This window comes from Cynocephalus volans, chromosome 8 (assembly GCF_027409185.1).
Source record: "Cynocephalus volans isolate mCynVol1 chromosome 8, mCynVol1.pri, whole genome shotgun sequence".
Lineage (NCBI taxonomy): Eukaryota > Metazoa > Chordata > Mammalia > Dermoptera > Cynocephalidae > Cynocephalus > Cynocephalus volans.
The window spans coordinates 37,373,847-37,391,220 of record NC_084467.1 but is presented as its reverse complement, the minus strand read 5'-3'; the positions used below and the strand labels follow the sequence as shown (position 1 = coordinate 37,391,220).

General features: G+C 35.1%; 1 protein-coding gene across 6 annotated transcripts in view; it reads left to right on the top strand.

The window, feature by feature from the left end:
• Positions 1-17,374, top strand: part of IPP (intracisternal A particle-promoted polypeptide) — a 44,411-nt gene that overhangs the window by 25,932 nt on the left and 1,105 nt on the right. For 5 of the 6 annotated variants that reach the window (XM_063105448.1, XM_063105447.1, XM_063105445.1 and 2 more), the window contains 3 exons: positions 3,720-3,857; positions 5,507-5,629; positions 7,210-7,430. In XM_063105448.1, coding sequence (XP_062961518.1) covers positions 3,720-3,857; positions 5,507-5,629; positions 7,210-7,430 — 482 coding nt within the window. Of the gene's footprint in view, positions 1-3,719; positions 3,858-5,506; positions 5,630-7,209; positions 7,431-15,679; positions 15,710-17,374 lie in introns of those variants that run through there. The other variant, XM_063105446.1, reaches the window with a different exon arrangement.

Sequence of the window (17,374 nt, the reverse complement as noted above, 5' to 3'; positions counted from 1 at the left end):
CCCAGAGTCTGTTTTATACATTGCAGCCTGAAATGTTCTAAAATTCAGGTCTGATCGTGTCAGTGCCCTGTTCTCAACTCTAATGGTTTCCTGTTTACCCTCCAGATAAAATCCAGTCTTCATCATAGCCTACAAGACTCTTACATAACCTGGTTTCTATCTTTCAAATATTACTTCCTACCATTCTCCTCCTCATTATGTTTTAGCTACACTGTCCTTCTTGCTTTTCTCTTGGAAAAGTTACATGAGTTCTAGATTAATTACTTCAATTTTCCCATGTATAAAAGAATATTGTATAACCTATTTGAATACTCAGAGGTAGCTACAGCTTCAACAGAGAATGATAAATTTGCTCTTATTGTTGAACTCATATTTGAGAAATTTTCAACGGCCTGCTTTTATGGGATTTGCAATTTTTTCTGCCAGTTAAAAAAGATAAACATTGTTATTTAAAAATTGGATCTCTGATAGTGATCTTGCTGTTGTGCTTTCCTAAGAATAGATAAGAAGCCCATCAGCAGTAAGTTTTATTTATGTTTCTATCCTGACTGAACTCAGAATATCAGAACATGGTTATCTTTTGATGTAGTTTGGATGTGTTGTCCCCTCCAAAACTCATGTAGAAATTTGATCTCCAATGTGGCAGTGTTGGAAACTGATTGAGTCATGGGGGCAGATCCCTGATGAATGGATTAATGCTCTCCCTGGGGGAGGAGGGATTAATGAGTGAGTTCTCACTCTATTAGTTCCTGTGAGAGCTCGTTGCTTAAAAAGACCCTGGCAACTTCTCTCTCTCTCTTGCTTCCTCTCGCCATGTGATCTGCTTGTACCCACTGGCTCCCTGCCACTTTCCACCATGAGTAGAAGCAGCCTGAAGCCCGTGCCAGGTGCAGCTGTCCCAGAATCGCAAGCCAAATAAACCTCCTCTTTATAAATTACCCAGTCTCAGGTATTTCTGTTATAGCAACACAAAATGGACTAAAACATCTTTCCAGGACACCCAATTCACTTGAAAGTGTGATAATTTATTACGCCACTATTTAACCTTATAGTGTTTGCTGATTGATTCTTGTCTGCTCAAGTGATTGTGATCCTTTAAACCACAAGAACCATTTTTTGAGCTTTTCTTTATCTGGCATATATTAAGTGCTCAATAAGCACCTTATGCTCAATAGGCATAACTGTTGTTGATGTATAAATTCATAAGGTTTACCTTTTAAATTTGGGTTTGTGAAATATAATACGTAAACGTAGAAAAGTATATGTCAAGGGTTCAGATCTGCGTACGGGCCAGCTAGAAAAAAAGAAAAAAAAAGTACATAAATATATCTACAGTTTGTTGAATAATTGAACAAAGTTTTAGGATAATCATTTCCCTTTGTTTCTTTATTCTTTTTACTACCTCTGTAAACTTTCCTAAGCAATATATTCGTTTTCCTATTTTTTAACTCTTCTAAATGGATTATACAAATATTCTTGCTCCAACACTATGTTTCTGAGATTTATTCATGTTGTTTCTTTCATGTAGTCTTTGCTGTGTAGTTTCCTATTGCATACCATGAGTATACCAAAATTTATTTATTCATTATATTATTGTGAGACATTTGGATTGTTTTAAGTTACCTATTTGATTTAGCCATCCTAAATGATTGGTAGACATTTGGATTGTTTACAGCTTCTGACTATTAACAACAATGCAGCTGTCAAAATTCAACAGGTGCCCTGTGTGTGAGTTTTTCTAGAATATATATCTAGGAATAGATTCAGTGGTATTGGCTAGGAGTGGGTCATAAAGTATTCAGATCTTCAATTTTAATAGATAATGCCAAAATATTTTTTAAATGGTTTCATTATTTTATACTTCATATTTTCACCAACTCTTGGTACTGTCAGACTTTTTGATTTTTTGCCTATTAGTAGAGATATAGTGGTATTTCATTGTGGTTTTAATTTGCATTTCCCTGATAAGTAATGACATTGAGCACTTTCTCATTGTTTTCTGGCCATCTGGATTTCTCTCAGGAATTGACCTTTTATGTCTTTGCCACATTTAAAAAATTGTCTGTATTATTGATTTGCAGGTGTGTTGGGGGTCCCCAAGATAACCCTCAAATTCAATGGTTTGCTAAAAGGACTAACAGGATTTAGCATATAATTGTATCCATAGCTAAGATTTATTACAATGAAAGGATATAAAACAAAGTCAGCAAAAGGAATTGAAAGCTTCCGGAAGTCCTCTTCCAGTGAAATCACACAGGACGTGCTTAATTTCGCCATAATGTGTTGTGACAACATGTGGAAAGTGTTGTCTACCAGGGAAGCTCATTAGAGACTCAGTGTCTGAGGTTTTTATTGGGGATTGGTCACATAAGCTCCCTCTTCCCAGCACCAATGGTCAACTTTACAGGTAGGCCTTTCTAAGGCTAGGCAGTCTTGGGCCTACTATGTTAACTCTTTCCTGCACAGTAGGAATTTTGTATATATTCAGGATTCTAGGCCCTCATAAAGTTATACACGCTGCAAATACCTTCTGCTGTGCTGCTTCATCTTTCATTCTCTTTCTAGTAGCTTTTGATGAACAGATGTTTCTATTTTTAATGTAGCCAAACCTATTATTTTATTCCTTTTATGATTAGTATTTCTTGTCTTACTCAAGAAATCCCTCCCTTCTCTGAAGTCATGAGGATATGATATATACCTTTAATGTTTTATAAAATTTTATAATTTTGCCATTCACATTTTATGTCTGTAATCTACCTGGAATTGAGGTTTAAGGGATAGTATAAAGTTGGGAGCTAGTTTTATTTTTCCCCCATATATATAACCAGTTCTCCCAACATAAAAGACTGTTATCTCCCCACTGCTGTGCAATGCAAACTCTGTCATGTATCAGATAATCATACATGTATGGCTCTAGAAATTCTTTTCTGTTCCATTAGTCTGTCTATCTCTATCTTAATTACTATAGATCTATTGTAAGTCTTGATATGTGATTGAACTGTTTCTCTTTATTATTCTTTTCTGGGAGTGCTTGGCTATTCTAGGCCCTTTGTACTTCTATATAAACTTTAGAATCAGTGGGTCAAATTCATTAAAAAATTGGATTTTTTTTTTTTGAACTGGGATTACGTTAAATCTGTAAATCATTTTGGGGATAATTCTCATCTTTATATTGTTTCTTATAGTTAATCAACATGATTCATCTCTTTATTTAGGTGTTCCTTAATTTTAAATTATATACAAATAAAGTGTATAAATGTTATCCATAGAGTCCTTCCACAGTCTTTGGATAGATTTATTCTTAGGTATACAGTATTTTATAATTCTATTTTAAGTGGTATCTTTTAAAAAAATTTTTATTGTCTGTTGCTGGATAAGGATTGTATTAAAACTCAAATTGTACCAGGACCAACTACTCAAACTAACACATGAAAAAATATAGAAGTGTTACAATGTAAATCATGTCCTCAAAAATTACATGGATTGTTTGGGTGGTAGAATTAGAAATAGGTAACAGGAAAATCATGCCTTTGTTTCATAAATGGGCCTTAATAAATGTCTGTACTATAGGTTCACAATAGTAGACTAATTTTAATGAATAGCATAAAATTAGACATAACAATTGAATTTCTGACAAGGAATGCTACTGTATTGTATTATGAGTTTAGTCTATTAGCATTACTAAACCTTCTGATGTGTGTCTCTTTTATTTAACTCAGGTGAAAAGGATTCGATGATTTTTGACTGTACTGAATGCTATGATCCAGTTACTAAACAGTGGACAACTGTAGCTTCGATGAATCACCCCCGTTGTGGCTTGGGAGTATGTGTGTGTTATGGGGCTATCTATGCTTTGGGTAATTATGCTATTCAGTTTAAGGATAGCTAATATTGTTTAAATTCTTAGATTTGATTACTTTAAAGATGTTCTTTCCCTCCCATAAGAAGTGTGTATCTTTTCAGCTCTGTGAATTCTGCTCAAAATTGCATTAGTTGGGGAACATTGTAAGGAGATGGAGATAAAATATAGATGAGATGTCCATTGAAGCACTTCAGCTGACTAGTTAAATCATATTATTTTAAGTGTATAACATTTCTACCACTCTGTTTAGTGGCCTAATTATGACTCATATAAGAAAGCACATATTGGGCTGAGCCCGTGGCGCACTCGGTAGCGTGCTGCGCTAGCAGCGCGGCGTCGCTCCCGCCACCGCGGGTTCGGATCCTATATAAGGATGACCGGTGCACTCACTGGCTGAGCGCCGGTCACGGAAAAAAAAAAAAAAAAAAAAAAAACCAATTTATTATTAAAAAAAAAAAAAAAAAAATAAGAAAGCACATATTAAGGGCTGGCCTGTGGCTCATTCGGGAGAGTGCGGTGCTGATAACACCAAGACCACGGGTTCGGATCCTATATAGGGATGGCTGGTTAGCTCACTGGCTGAGCGTGGTGCTGACAACATGAAGCCAAGGGTTAAGATCCCCTTACTGGTCATCTTTTTTTAAAAAAAGAAAGTACATATTAAAAAAATTAAAGATACCAAAAGGAAGATTTGTACTATATTATTATTATTGCAGATTTAGTGAATGATTTTGAGCAAGTTATTCTACTTCTTTGATTATCTGTGTAACAGATGTTACGGGCAGGGTTACTCCTTGGGAAAATTGTAAGTTGACATGACCCCCAGTCTCCCCTATTATCTCCTTGTCACTCCTTCAATTCACTGTGTGGTACTCAAGTGTCCTCCTCTCATCAAAACCTATCATTTAAAAAAAATATATCAATTATCCCAATGTGAATTTCATCCATTACATTTTATCACTCCCGTAAGCATTTGCATTTTGCAGTTATACCTTGAATTGTGGGAAAGAACATTTTCAATTTAAAAAATTGGAGACTGTAAAGAAATGTTATTTTGGCCTTTTTTTTTTTTTTTTTTTTTTTTTTTAAAAAAAGATGACCGGTAAGGGGATCTTAACCCTTGATTTGGTGTTGTCAGCACCACGCTCACCCAATGAGCTAACCGGCCATCCCTATATGGGATCCGAACCCACGGCCTTGGTGTTATCAGCACCGCACTCTCCCGAGTGAGCCACGGGCCGGCCCTTATTTTGGCCTTTTTGAAGTTCCTGAAATCACACTAAAAAGACAGTGTACTCTCATTAGTCTTAGAGCTGGCCTTGATTGAGATAACCATTCTAAATATGCAGAAGTCGTTTCAAAAGGTAGTTTTGCAAAATACCGTATTTTCATGTAATATGTTGAAGTTTTGTTTTTGTTTTGTTTTGTTTTACTCTCTAGTGAACACTAGACAGGGAGTTAAAAGACGTGAGTTTTACTCCTGGTCAAATTCTGCCTTTTCATGGGATCTTAGACAAATAACCTCTCTGGTCCATGTGATACTCAGCCATGATATGAAGTAGTTGGATTAGATGTTTTCTAAGGTCTTTATCATAAATAAGATTCTTTTATCCCAGAAATAAACATTTTTCTGTTTGGTTACAGGTGGATGGGTTGGAGCTGAGATAGGGAACACCATTGAACGATTTGATCCTGATGAAAATAAGTGGGAAGTAGTTGGCAACATGGCTGTGTCACGCTATTACTTTGGGTGCTGTGAAATGCAAGGTAATCACTTTATAAAATATTTCTTCTCAAAATATATTTGAGTTTCAGGCATTATCTTAGGAAAATTATATTTTTGGTCTGTTAGTATTGAATGATTGACACTAGCAGTATAGAGGTTCTGCTCTTTACCTCTAATATAATTGACTTTTATTTCTGTATTGCCAAAATAATTGATTTTTTTTCAAAATAAACAGAACTAGAATTAAAAATTCCAGATGAGCAGAAATACCTGGCCAGCAAAATAATTGTTTAAAATGTCATTCATTATTGTCATTTTCTCTCCCATGAACGCTTGAGTATTTCTAAGTAAGGAGAGTATGAAAAGCAATTTTCGCAGTCTCTACTTATAGGCTTCTTTAGTGGTTTTTTTTGCACAATATGTTGTGATTCAGTCCACACATATAATCCTGTGATAGATTTGAAAAATGCTGTGCTGCATATTAAAGTGGTGCATGGACATTATTTTAATCGTCTACCACACTCTGAGAAGTAGGTAGTAAACCCTGTCAAATAGAACCTGATTCTCTGTCCAGAGCTGGAGAGTAGATTTGTATATGCCTATGGAGTAGGAAGTAACCTGTCCATTGTTTTTGACAGCTCAGTCTGCTGTTTCCAGCTCAAGTTCCTTCTGCTTTGTGGGTACCTTCTCCAATTTCTACTAGCATATAAATGTTCAAATTACATGATGCAGACTATATTTTATTGTTTAATATTATAGTATTGTCTAGTGTTTTTTTTATTTATTATTTTTATCTTCCCATCTAAAATCATACAGCTAGAGAGTGATCTTGGAAATTATCTATTTTGACCTCTTTAATTTATAGATGAGGAAGCTAAAGATCAGGAAAGTTATGAGTTGTTTTTTCTCATAGCTGGTAACTGGCAAAGCTGGAGCTAGAACCCAAGTTTACTAATATTTAGCCCATGTTTCTTAAAATATCACTCTTAATAACTTATAACTTCTCATTTTAGAGCATGGGAAACAACACTAGAGACTCAAAAAAATTGTAGATTGTCAGAACCATTAGATTCAAATCAAATTTAATAAGAAACTCTGTAAACTACATTCTATCATACTCTAGTAATTGATCCTGATACCTTAACCTTAGCCATATAATATTCTAATTTAAATTCTCTTATTTTATTTTATTTTATGTCCATCAGTAACAGGTAGGCTGTCACCAAAGAGAGCCATGTTGTTCCCATTTTCAGTGCATGTCATTTTTTAGAGAATAAATCCGTGTCCCTTTCCTTTTTTATCTATGAGTGGTAGCAATGGATCTGGTACCTGAGATCAGCAAGCAGACAATGAGATATCCTTGTCTGACAAATTATTTGTTATGATATCATTATGCTGTTTGAAAATTCAATGCCACTTTAAATTAATACCCCTAATTTTTTGCAACATGCTTAAATGTGAGTTGTGATAAACTAGGCAGAGGTTGATTTTCTCTCTCAAATAATATTGTAAGCTCTAGATAAATGTAGCATCAGCATAGCAGACATAAATCACAACTATTACTTTTCATCATTGTTTATCCTACGTTCTATAGCATCTGAGCAAAATATTCCATTTCCAGGTTTAATTTATGTAATTGGGGGCATCAGCAATGAAGGAATAGAGCTTCGTTCTTTTGAAGTTTATGATCCACTTTCCAAGCGTTGGTCTCCACTTCCTCCAATGGGAACCAGGAGAGCATATCTTGGCGTTGCTGCACTCAATGACTGCATCTATTCTATTGGAGGGTGGAATGAGACACAAGATGCTCTTCATACTGTCGAAAAGTATTCCTTTGAAGAGGTAGGTTGGATGATTTCAAATGTTTAGTATCTTGGTATTCTTTTGATGTCTGTAAGATCTGTAGTGATGTTCTCTTTCATGATATTGATCATTTATGGGTTTTTTTTCTTTTCAAAGAACCAACTTTTGGTGTCCTTAGTTTTCTATTGATTGTCAATTTTCTATTTCATTGATTTCTGTTCTTATTTTTTCCTTCCTCCTATTTGTTTTGGATTTAGTTTACTATTCTTTTTCTAGATTCTTAAAATGGAAGCTTACGTGATTGATTTTAGACCTTTCTTTTTCTATGATATAAACCTTTAAAGCTTTAAATTTTCTTCAAGCATTGCTTTAACTGCATTCCACACATTATAATATGTTGTGTTTTAATTAGCATTCATCTTTTAATATTTTCTAATTTCCTTGGTAATTTCTTCTTTAACCAATGGGTTGTTAGAAGTAGGTTATTCGGGGATGGCTGGTTAGCTCAACTGATTAGAGCACAGTGCTGATAATACCAACATCCAAGGTTTGATCTTAGTACCAGCCAGTGCCAAAAAAAAAAAGTATGTTATTTAATTTAAAAATATGTAGGGATTTTCCAGATATCTTTTTGTTATTGGTTTCTAATTTAATTCCACTGGGATCAGAGAACATGTTTTGTTTTGTTTCTATCTTAGTAAATGGTTCATGTACACCTGAATAGAATTTGTATTCTGCTGTTATTAGACTGTGTTGTTCTAATGTCTATTAGGTCAAATTGGTTTTTAGTTTTGTTGTTATTGGTTTTTTGTTTGTTTGTTTTTGGTGGCTGGCCAGTATGGGGTTCCGAACCCTTTGAACTTTGTGTTATAACACCCTGCTCTAACCAACTGAGCCAACTGGACAGCCGGGTTTTTAGTTTTATTCAGGTTTTCCCTAGTCTGTCTGATGTGTCCAGTTGTTCTGTCAGTTATTAAGAAAGGACTGTTGCAATCTCCATCTGTGATTATGGATTTGTCTCTTTTTCCTTTTATTTCTCTCAGGTTTAACTTCACATATTTTGAAGTTATTGCATACATGTTGAGATTATATATCTTATTGATGAATTGATCTTTTTCTGGTCATGAAATGTTTCTCTTTATCTCTGGAAATACAAGTATTCTTTGTGCTGAAGTCTACTTTATCTGATATTAATGTAGCCAAGCTTTCTCTTGATAAGTGTTTGCATGGTATATCTTTTTCTTTCATTCTACCCTTAGTCTATGTCTTTACAAAGTGCATTTCTTGTAGGCAGCATATAGTTGTGACCTGTTTTTTAATCCAGTTTGACAATCTTTGACTTTTAAATGGTTTTTAAAGTTTATATTATTTTTATTTAATGTAATTACAGGTATGGTTGGTTTTATACTCCCATGTTGCTATTTGTTTTCTATTTGTAAAATCCATTCTTTGATCCTTTTTTCCCCTTTTAGTCTTTATTTTGATTGTTTTATTATTCCACTTTATCTTTTTTATTGTCTAATTAGCTATATCTCTTACTTTTTTTCTTAATGATTGCTTTAGGATTTACATTATATATATATATATATATATATATATATATATATATATATATATATATATATATATATATATATATATATATATTTTTTTTTTTTTTTTGGCAGCTGGCTGGTTCAGGGATCCAAACCCTTGACCTTGGTGTTACCAACACCATGCTCTAACCAAGTGAGCTAACTGGCCACCCACATTATGTATTTTATTTTATTTTATTTTTTTTAAAAGATGACCGGTAAGGTGATCTCAACCCTTGGCCTGGTGTTGTCAGCACCACGCTCAGCCAGTGAGCAAACCAGCCATCCCTATATGGGATCCGAACCCATGGCCTTGGTGCTATCAGCACTGCACTCTCCCGAGTGAGCCATGGGCCGGCCCCATTTTTTTTTTTTTTTTTTTTAAAGATGACCAGGAAGGGGATCTTAACCCTTGACTTGGTGTTGTAAGAACCGCACTCTCCAAAGTGAGCTAACTGGCCATCCCCTATATAGGGATCCGAACCCTTGGCCTTGGTGTTATCAGCACCACACTCTCCCTAGTGAGCCATGGGCCGACCCTACACATTATGTATTTTCAATGCATCAAATCTACCTTCAAATAATATCATACCACTTCACTTGTAATGTAAAAAACTTACAAAAATATACTTTCATTTTCCCCTCCCATCCTGTATTAGTCCGTTTTGTGTTGCTATAACAGAAATACCTGAGACTGGGTAATTTATAAGGAACAGAGGTCTCCTTGGCTTATGATTATGGGACAGCTGCATCTGGCATGGGCCTCAGGCTGCTTCTACTCATGGCAGAAAGTGGCAAGCAGCCGGTGGGTACAAAAAGATCACGTGGTGGGAGGAAGCAAGAGTGAGGGGGAGGAGTACCAGGGTCTTTTAAACAACCAGCTCTGGGCCAGCCTGTGGCTCACTTGGGAGAGTGTGGTGCTGATAACACCAAGGCCATGGGTTCGGATCCCTATATAGGGATGGCCGGTTCACCCACTTGGGAGAGCGTGGTGCTGACAACACCAAGTCAAGGGTTAAGATCCCCTCATTGGTCATCTTTCTAAAAAATAAATAAATAAATAAATAAATAAACAACCATCTCTCACAGGCACTAATAGAGTGAGATCTCACTTAGGCCCCCCGCCCCCAGGGCAAAGATTAATCCATTCATGAGGGGTCCACCCCCATGACTCAAAAAGCTCCCATCACTGCCACACTGGGGATCAGATTTCCACATGAGTTTTGGTGGGGACAATGTATCCAAACTCTATCACATCCTTTGTGCTAGTTTGTACATTCTACTTCTATATGTATCGTAAACCCCATGATATGTTGTTATATTTAAACAATTTTATACTGTATTAAAAATTTTTTTTAATGAGAAAGTCTTTTGTAATTACCCATATGTTTACTATTTCTAGTCCTGTTTATTCTTTTGTGTAGAATTGAATTTCTATTTCATATTATTTTCTCTTAGCCTGAAAAACTTTATTTTTTTTTTTAGTGCAGGTCTACTAGCAATGAAATCTCTTAGCTTTTCTTTTCTGAAACTGCCTTTTTCCCCACCTTCAGTTTTGAAAGATATTTTGCTGAGTATAGAATGTTAGATTGACTTTCTTTTCTTTCAGTACCTTAAAAATGGTCTTTGGGCCAGCCTATGCTTCACTTGGCACAGTTCGAATCCCTGTATAGGGATGGCCAGTTAGCTCACTTGGGAGAGTGTGGTGCTGACAACACCAAGTCAAGGGTTAAGATCCCCTACCAGTCATCTTTAAAAAAAAAAAAGATGGTCTTTAATTTCTTCTTGCATTGTTTCTGATGAGAAGTAAGTAGGGATTTTTATCTTTGTTCCCCCATATACAATGTGTCTTTTTTCTTTGGCAGCTTTTAAGATTTTTTTCTTTATCATGGGTTTTCAGTAGTTTGATTATGATGTGTCTTGTTGGAGTTGTGTGTTTAACCTGCTAGAAATTCATTGAACTTCTTGAATCTGGGGATTATAGATTTCATCAAATTGGAATGTTTTCTGCCATATTTTAAAAATTATTCTGCTCTCTTTTGGGGACTCCAATTCTATGTATGTAGGACCACTTGTTATTGTCTCACAGTCACTGAGGCTCTATTAAATTTTTTCCAGTCTTTTTTATCTCTGTTCTCCAGTTTGGATAGTTTCTTTTGCTCTGTCTTGAAGTTCATTAATCTTATGCAGTGTCTAAACTTCTAATTTGTAGGGTCTAATCCCATCTACAGAATTTTTTATTTCAGATCTTATATTTTTTAGTTCTTTTCTCACTATATTCACATTTTCCTTTAGATCCTTGAACCTGTTAATAATATGTTTTAAGTCTTTGTTTGCTAATTTCATCATCTTTGTCATTTTTGGCTCTGTATTGGTTGACTTTTTGTCTTCCTGGTTTGAGTCATTTTTCCTGCTTCTCCATATTTCTAGTAACTTTTGACTGGATGCTAGACAGTGTGAATGTTAATGTTGTGACTATTTGGATTTTGTTTTCTTCCTTTAGGAAGTGTTGAGTTTAGTTTTGGTAAGCAATTCCATTATGTGTAAATGAGGCTGATCCTTTTGAGACTTGTTTTTAAACTTTGTAGGGAAGGTCTAGGGTAGCCTTTCCTTTAAGCCTACTTCCTTTAGCTCTGCTACTAAAGCGTGACTCCTCCTGGGTCTCTGCTGAATGCCCCAGGTGTTCAACAAGGTCTCTTCACTTTGGCTGGTCAGAACTTGAATAGGTCAGCCTTGTGTGAGGTCTGGGATTGTTCAGATGTCATCTCCTCCCATTAGTTGTTATTTGCCTGTTTTCATGGAATCTCACCTTATGCATACACAAATTAGTGGTATTCAGCCAAAGATTCAAGGGGACCTCTATCCTCTGTCACTGTTCCTTGCAAATCTCAGCTGCTTCATCCTCTCTAAATCTCTGATCTGTGTCTCCTAAATCGGCTATCATGTTCAGCTTTGGATCCCCTTCCCTGTACTGCTATTCAGAAAACCCCTCCAGGCATGAAGCTTAGACAACCATGGAGCTCACCTTGTTTGTTTCTTTTTCTCAGAGATTACAGTTTTGCACTGCCTGTTGTCCAGTGTCTCAGAACTTTGTTTCCTATGTTTTGTCTAGTTTTCTAGGTCTTTATGGCACAAGGGCAGTTTGTTAACAATCTATCATGGTTGGAAGTGGAAATCCCTCCTGTGTCCTTTGATATGTTCTCATCATTCATTGGGCATTTCTACAATCTCTGGCATAATAACATATTTTAAGCTCATCTTGTACTTTCACTGCTCTAACCCCAAAATCAGCCATTTCTCCAAGAAGCCCCCGTTTGTCTTTGTGAAGGACAGTATTTAGAAACCAAGATCTACACAATCAGGTTATTAATTGCTACTAGGGTGTTGCTGCTTCTAGGTATTCACAGTAAACAGAGCTAGGAAATATATGTATGTATATATGTGTATTTATTCACACATACATTTACCCATAATTATGTCTGTATTTATTTGTGCATTTATATTTTAAAACCATGAGTTCATAGTGACAGCTCCAATTCCAGTATAATATTTTAGGTTCTTTCAGGCCTCCACCTTTCCTATGATTGTAAAAACCTTCTCCATAAGTTAAAAACTTGGCTTCCATTACCTTCAATATATTTACTAATTTGTTCATTCAATTTACTTATTTACTAAATAAAACCAATCTCTCTACCACACCAGCTGTCTTCTCCACCTGCTACCTCCATGCATTATCCATCCTGTCTCAGCCCATGTGAGCTCCCCAGTGTTCCCTCATGCCCTCAGTTAGTGTGTTAACTCAATTATGCTAGGAATGGAAGACTAAGATAGAGAAGGGTAGGTCGTATCTTCATTGAGTCACTATTCTATCATGTATTTATTTGTTCATTAGTTGATTTACTCATTCACAAATACTTATAGTCTTCTTAGTTTGTAGGTATGGATCGGGTACTATGCCTGAAGAAACAAGGGTAAACTAAATATACAAAGCCACTGCTCTCACGGAGCCTACATTTTAGTGGGGAATATAGAGAAATAAATAGACAATTATATTACAGTGTGTTAAGGGCTGGGATAATGAAGTACAAGGTGTGTTATGCCATAAACTTGTAGGTTAGGCCAATTTTTTCCAAATTGATTTCCATGGAATACTGATTTTTTGCATTGTTAATAGGAATTAGGTAACTTGAATTTCCCTGATCAATTATATTTATGGAAAGTTAGGCTAAACAAAGTTAAATTAGTTTCTTTACCACAAGACTTCTTTGCAGAATTTAGTAAAATATTTAAAATACTTTATGAATCTTTATGCTGAGTTTCTCAAATTCAGTTGACCATACCACCCTTGCTTTTTTTGTGTGGATGTTTGTGGAACATCTTGTAGAAAAACATTTTCAAGGAACTTCTGAGGGTACTTCAAAAAGTTCATGGAAAATTGAATTAAAGATAATATGAATCTTTCCATGGACTTTTTGATGACTCCTTGTATTTTGGGAAATAAGGATTAGTCTTATTTGAATTTTATAGTTTTTAAACCACTTATGGTTTTCAAAACCATTAAGGTTTTTTCTCTTTCCGTTTTCTTTTTTTTAAGTGGATGGATTTTAACAGCTTTATTGAGATATAATTCACATACTAAATATTTTGTTTGTTTCTACTTTTTGGCTATTATGAACAAAGCTGCTATGAAGATTCATGTACAAGTTTTTGTGTAGGCATATGTTTTCATTTTTCTTGGATATAGGCCTAGGAGTAGAATTGCTGGGTCATATGGTTCTATGTATATTCTTTTTAGGGACTGCCAGACTGTTTTCTAAAGTGGCTACACAATTTTACATAACCACCAGCAGTGAATGAAGGTTCTAGTTTCTCCAAATCTAATGCTTGTTATTATTATTATTATTTTTATTATAGCTGTCCTAGTAGGTGTAAATTGTTATCTCATTTTGGTTTTTACTTACATTTTCCTGGTGGCTAATGATGTTGAGCATCTTTTTATGTGTTATTGGTCATTTGCATATCTTCTATGAAGAAAAATCTATTCAATTTATCTGTTTTGAAATAAGATTATTTGTCTTTTTATCATTGAGTTGTAAGAGTTCTTTTTTTTTTTTTTTTTATTTTTTATTTTTAAAAAGATGACCGGTAAGGGGATCTCAACCCTTGGCTTGGTGTTGTCAGCACCACGCTCAGCCAGTGAGCAAACCGGCCATCCCTATATAGGATCCGAACCCATGGCCTTGGTGTTATCAGCACCACACTCTCCCAAGTGAGCCACGGGCCGGCCTAGAGTTCTTTATATAATTCTAGATACAAGTCCTTTGTGAGAGATATGATGTGCAAAATTTTTCTCCTATTTTATGGGTTTTCTTCACTTCATGCTATTCTTAGAAGCACATAAGTTTAAATTTTAATGTTCAATTAATTTTTTTCTTTTATCACTGTGCTTCTAGTTTCATAATTAAGAAACCATTGCTTAGTCCAAGGTTATGAAGATTTATGCCTGTGCTTTTTTCTAAGAGTTTTTTATATTTTAGCTCTTATATTTAGGTCTTTGATCCATTTTGATTTCATTTTTATATATGGTAAGAGGTAAGGTTCCATCTTTATTCTTTTGCATTTGCCTATCTTGTTGTATTTTAACACCATTTGTTGAAAATACCATTCTTTCCCCCATTGACTTGTCTTTGCACCTTTGTTAAGTCAGTTGACTGTAGATGTGAGGGTTTATTTCTGGGCTCTCAATTCTGTTCATTTAGCCTTCTTTCAGTACTGCACTGTCTTGATTATTGTAGTTTTGTAGTTGTAAGTTTTGAAATAAGAAAGAGTGAGTGAGTACTCCAAATTTGATCTTTTAAAAATTGGTTTGGCTATTCTGGGGGCCTTGAATTTAATATGAATTTTAGATTCAGTTTGTTAATTCCTGCAAGAAGTCAGCTGGGTTTTTGATAGGACCTGCACTGAATCTGAGATCAATTTGAGGAGTATTGTCATCTTAACAATATTGTCTCTCTCTTTTTTTTTTTAAAGATGACCAGTAAGGGGATCTTAACCATTGACTTGGTGTTGTCAGCATCACACTCTCCCAAGTGAATGAACCAGCCATCCCTATATAGGAATCCAAACCCTTGGCCTTGGTGTTATCAGCACCACACTCTCCCAAGTGAGACACGGGCCGGCCCTTAACAATATTAAGTCTTTTGATTCATGAACATTGGATATCTTTCCTTTTATTTAGTTCTTCTTTAATTCATTTCAACAATGTTTTATAGTTTTCAATTTCTTACAGTTGGTTGGTTAAATTTATTTATTTATTTATTTTTGGCATCTGGTCAGGTATGGGGATCTGAACCCTTGACCTTGGTGTTACAAGGCTGTGCTATAACCAACTGAGCCAACCAACCAACCCTGTTGGTTAATTTATTCTGAAGCAATTTATACCTTTTGACTGTATTGTAAATTGAATTGTTTTCTTAATTTCATGTTCAGATTATTCGTTACTAATGTGTAGAAATACATTTGATTTTTGGATGTTGCTCTTGTGTCCTGCAACCTTGCTACACTTTGTAGTCTAATAGTATTTTTTTGTGGATTTCTTAGGATTTTCTATACACGAGATTATGTCATCTATAAATAAAGATTGTTTTGCTTCTTAAATTTGGACTAAATCCGGTTACCTTTTATTTCATTTTCCTTTCTAATTGCCGTGGCTAGAACCTCCAGTACAATGTTGAATAGAAGTGGTAAGAGTGGACTTCCATGTCTTATAAAGCATAAGGATTTTGATTCTCATTTCTGATTAATTTCAAACTTTGGTGATATTTCAGATTCCTTTCACCTTCTTTATGATCTTATTTGGGCCTATATAATATAGAAAGTGAACATTTTGAGAGCACTTTCTGTTGCTAATTTTTCTATATGGCTGTGAAATAAAAAGGTTTTAGTTCCAAAGTAATTGCTTATCAGTAATAAGTTACCTTGGTTTTTTATGCATAGATTTGAAATTTTTTTGTATTTATTATCTACTAAAGTCCTGCGTTATGGATCCAAACTCTAGAGGTCATGTTCCTGCTCTTACAGAATTTATTTTGAGGTGACTCAGGATAAAAAGCAAACTGTCATTGTAATACACTGATAGAAATGAAAGATAAACAATATTGGATGAGCCCATAACCTAATCATCTTAATTTATCTTAACTAGTTATGGACCTTTTTGTGAATATACCTATGTTTTAAAATGCAAGTCTTTTTTTTAGCTGTGTGAGTTTTGTGATGTGTTCCATAATTTCAGATGATTAAATTGCTTTCAAATTTAACCTGGCCCTTCATTTGCAAAAGAGTGTCTTTTTTTTTTTTTTTAAAGATGACCGGTAAGGGGATCTTAACCCTTGACTTGGTGTTGTCAGCACCATACTCAGCCAGTGAGCTAACCGGCCATCCCTATATGGGATCCGAACCCGGGGCGTTGGTGTTATCAGCACCACACTCTCCCGAGTGAGCCATGGGCCGGCCCTCATTTGCAAAAGATTGTCCTTGGTTTTAGTATTTAAGAGTTTCATTTAAGTTCAGATCAACAAACATACATTGACTATAATGTGCTGTCACTATACTAGTACTAGGATGAGAAGCTCATTAAGACTCTGTCCTCAAAAAGTTCACTTGCTAACATTGATGAATAATCAATGTTCACTTTTTAGGATTTTATTTTATTTATTTTTAATATATATTTTTTTGAGGCTGGCCAGTAAGGGGATTGAACCCCTGGTGGGTGTTAGCACCATGCTCTAACCAACTGAGCTGACTGGCAGCTCACTTTTTATGATTTTAAAAACTTTATTATGTACTTTATATGCAGATTGAAGATCTATTCTTTTATTACCTGGCTACTTGTTCTTTTCTCTCCTGATTACTTCTTAGGACCTTTATTAGCTTTTCTGTTTCTTGGTATATTCCCTGAAGTAGGACACTACTAGTCATTTTGTCTATAACAGCTTATTGAAATTTCTTCAGAGAACAATGTATATGAGGAGTTAGCATACATACTTTTTGTATAAAGGGCCAGGTAGTAAATATTTTTGGCCTTGTGGGCCCAACATATGGAAATATCATTCTTCATTCTCAGGCTATACAAAAATAGGGTATAGTTCCCAACTCCAGGTCCAGACCACCTTTTTGAAAATATGTTCTGCAGATTACTGACTCCACTGGATGATACTTGAAAAAAGGATTCCATGGTCAAATGAGTTTGGCAAGTGTTATAGGCTATATCGTTCTCGTGGGAATTTTTAAGCCTCATTAGCATATTAAAGGATTTAAAAAGCCCTTTGGACTCTACACTTTAGCATCATACCCCCACTTTTTGACAATTTTTTGCTTCAAGTTACATCTTTTAAAAAGCCCTTTGAGGGG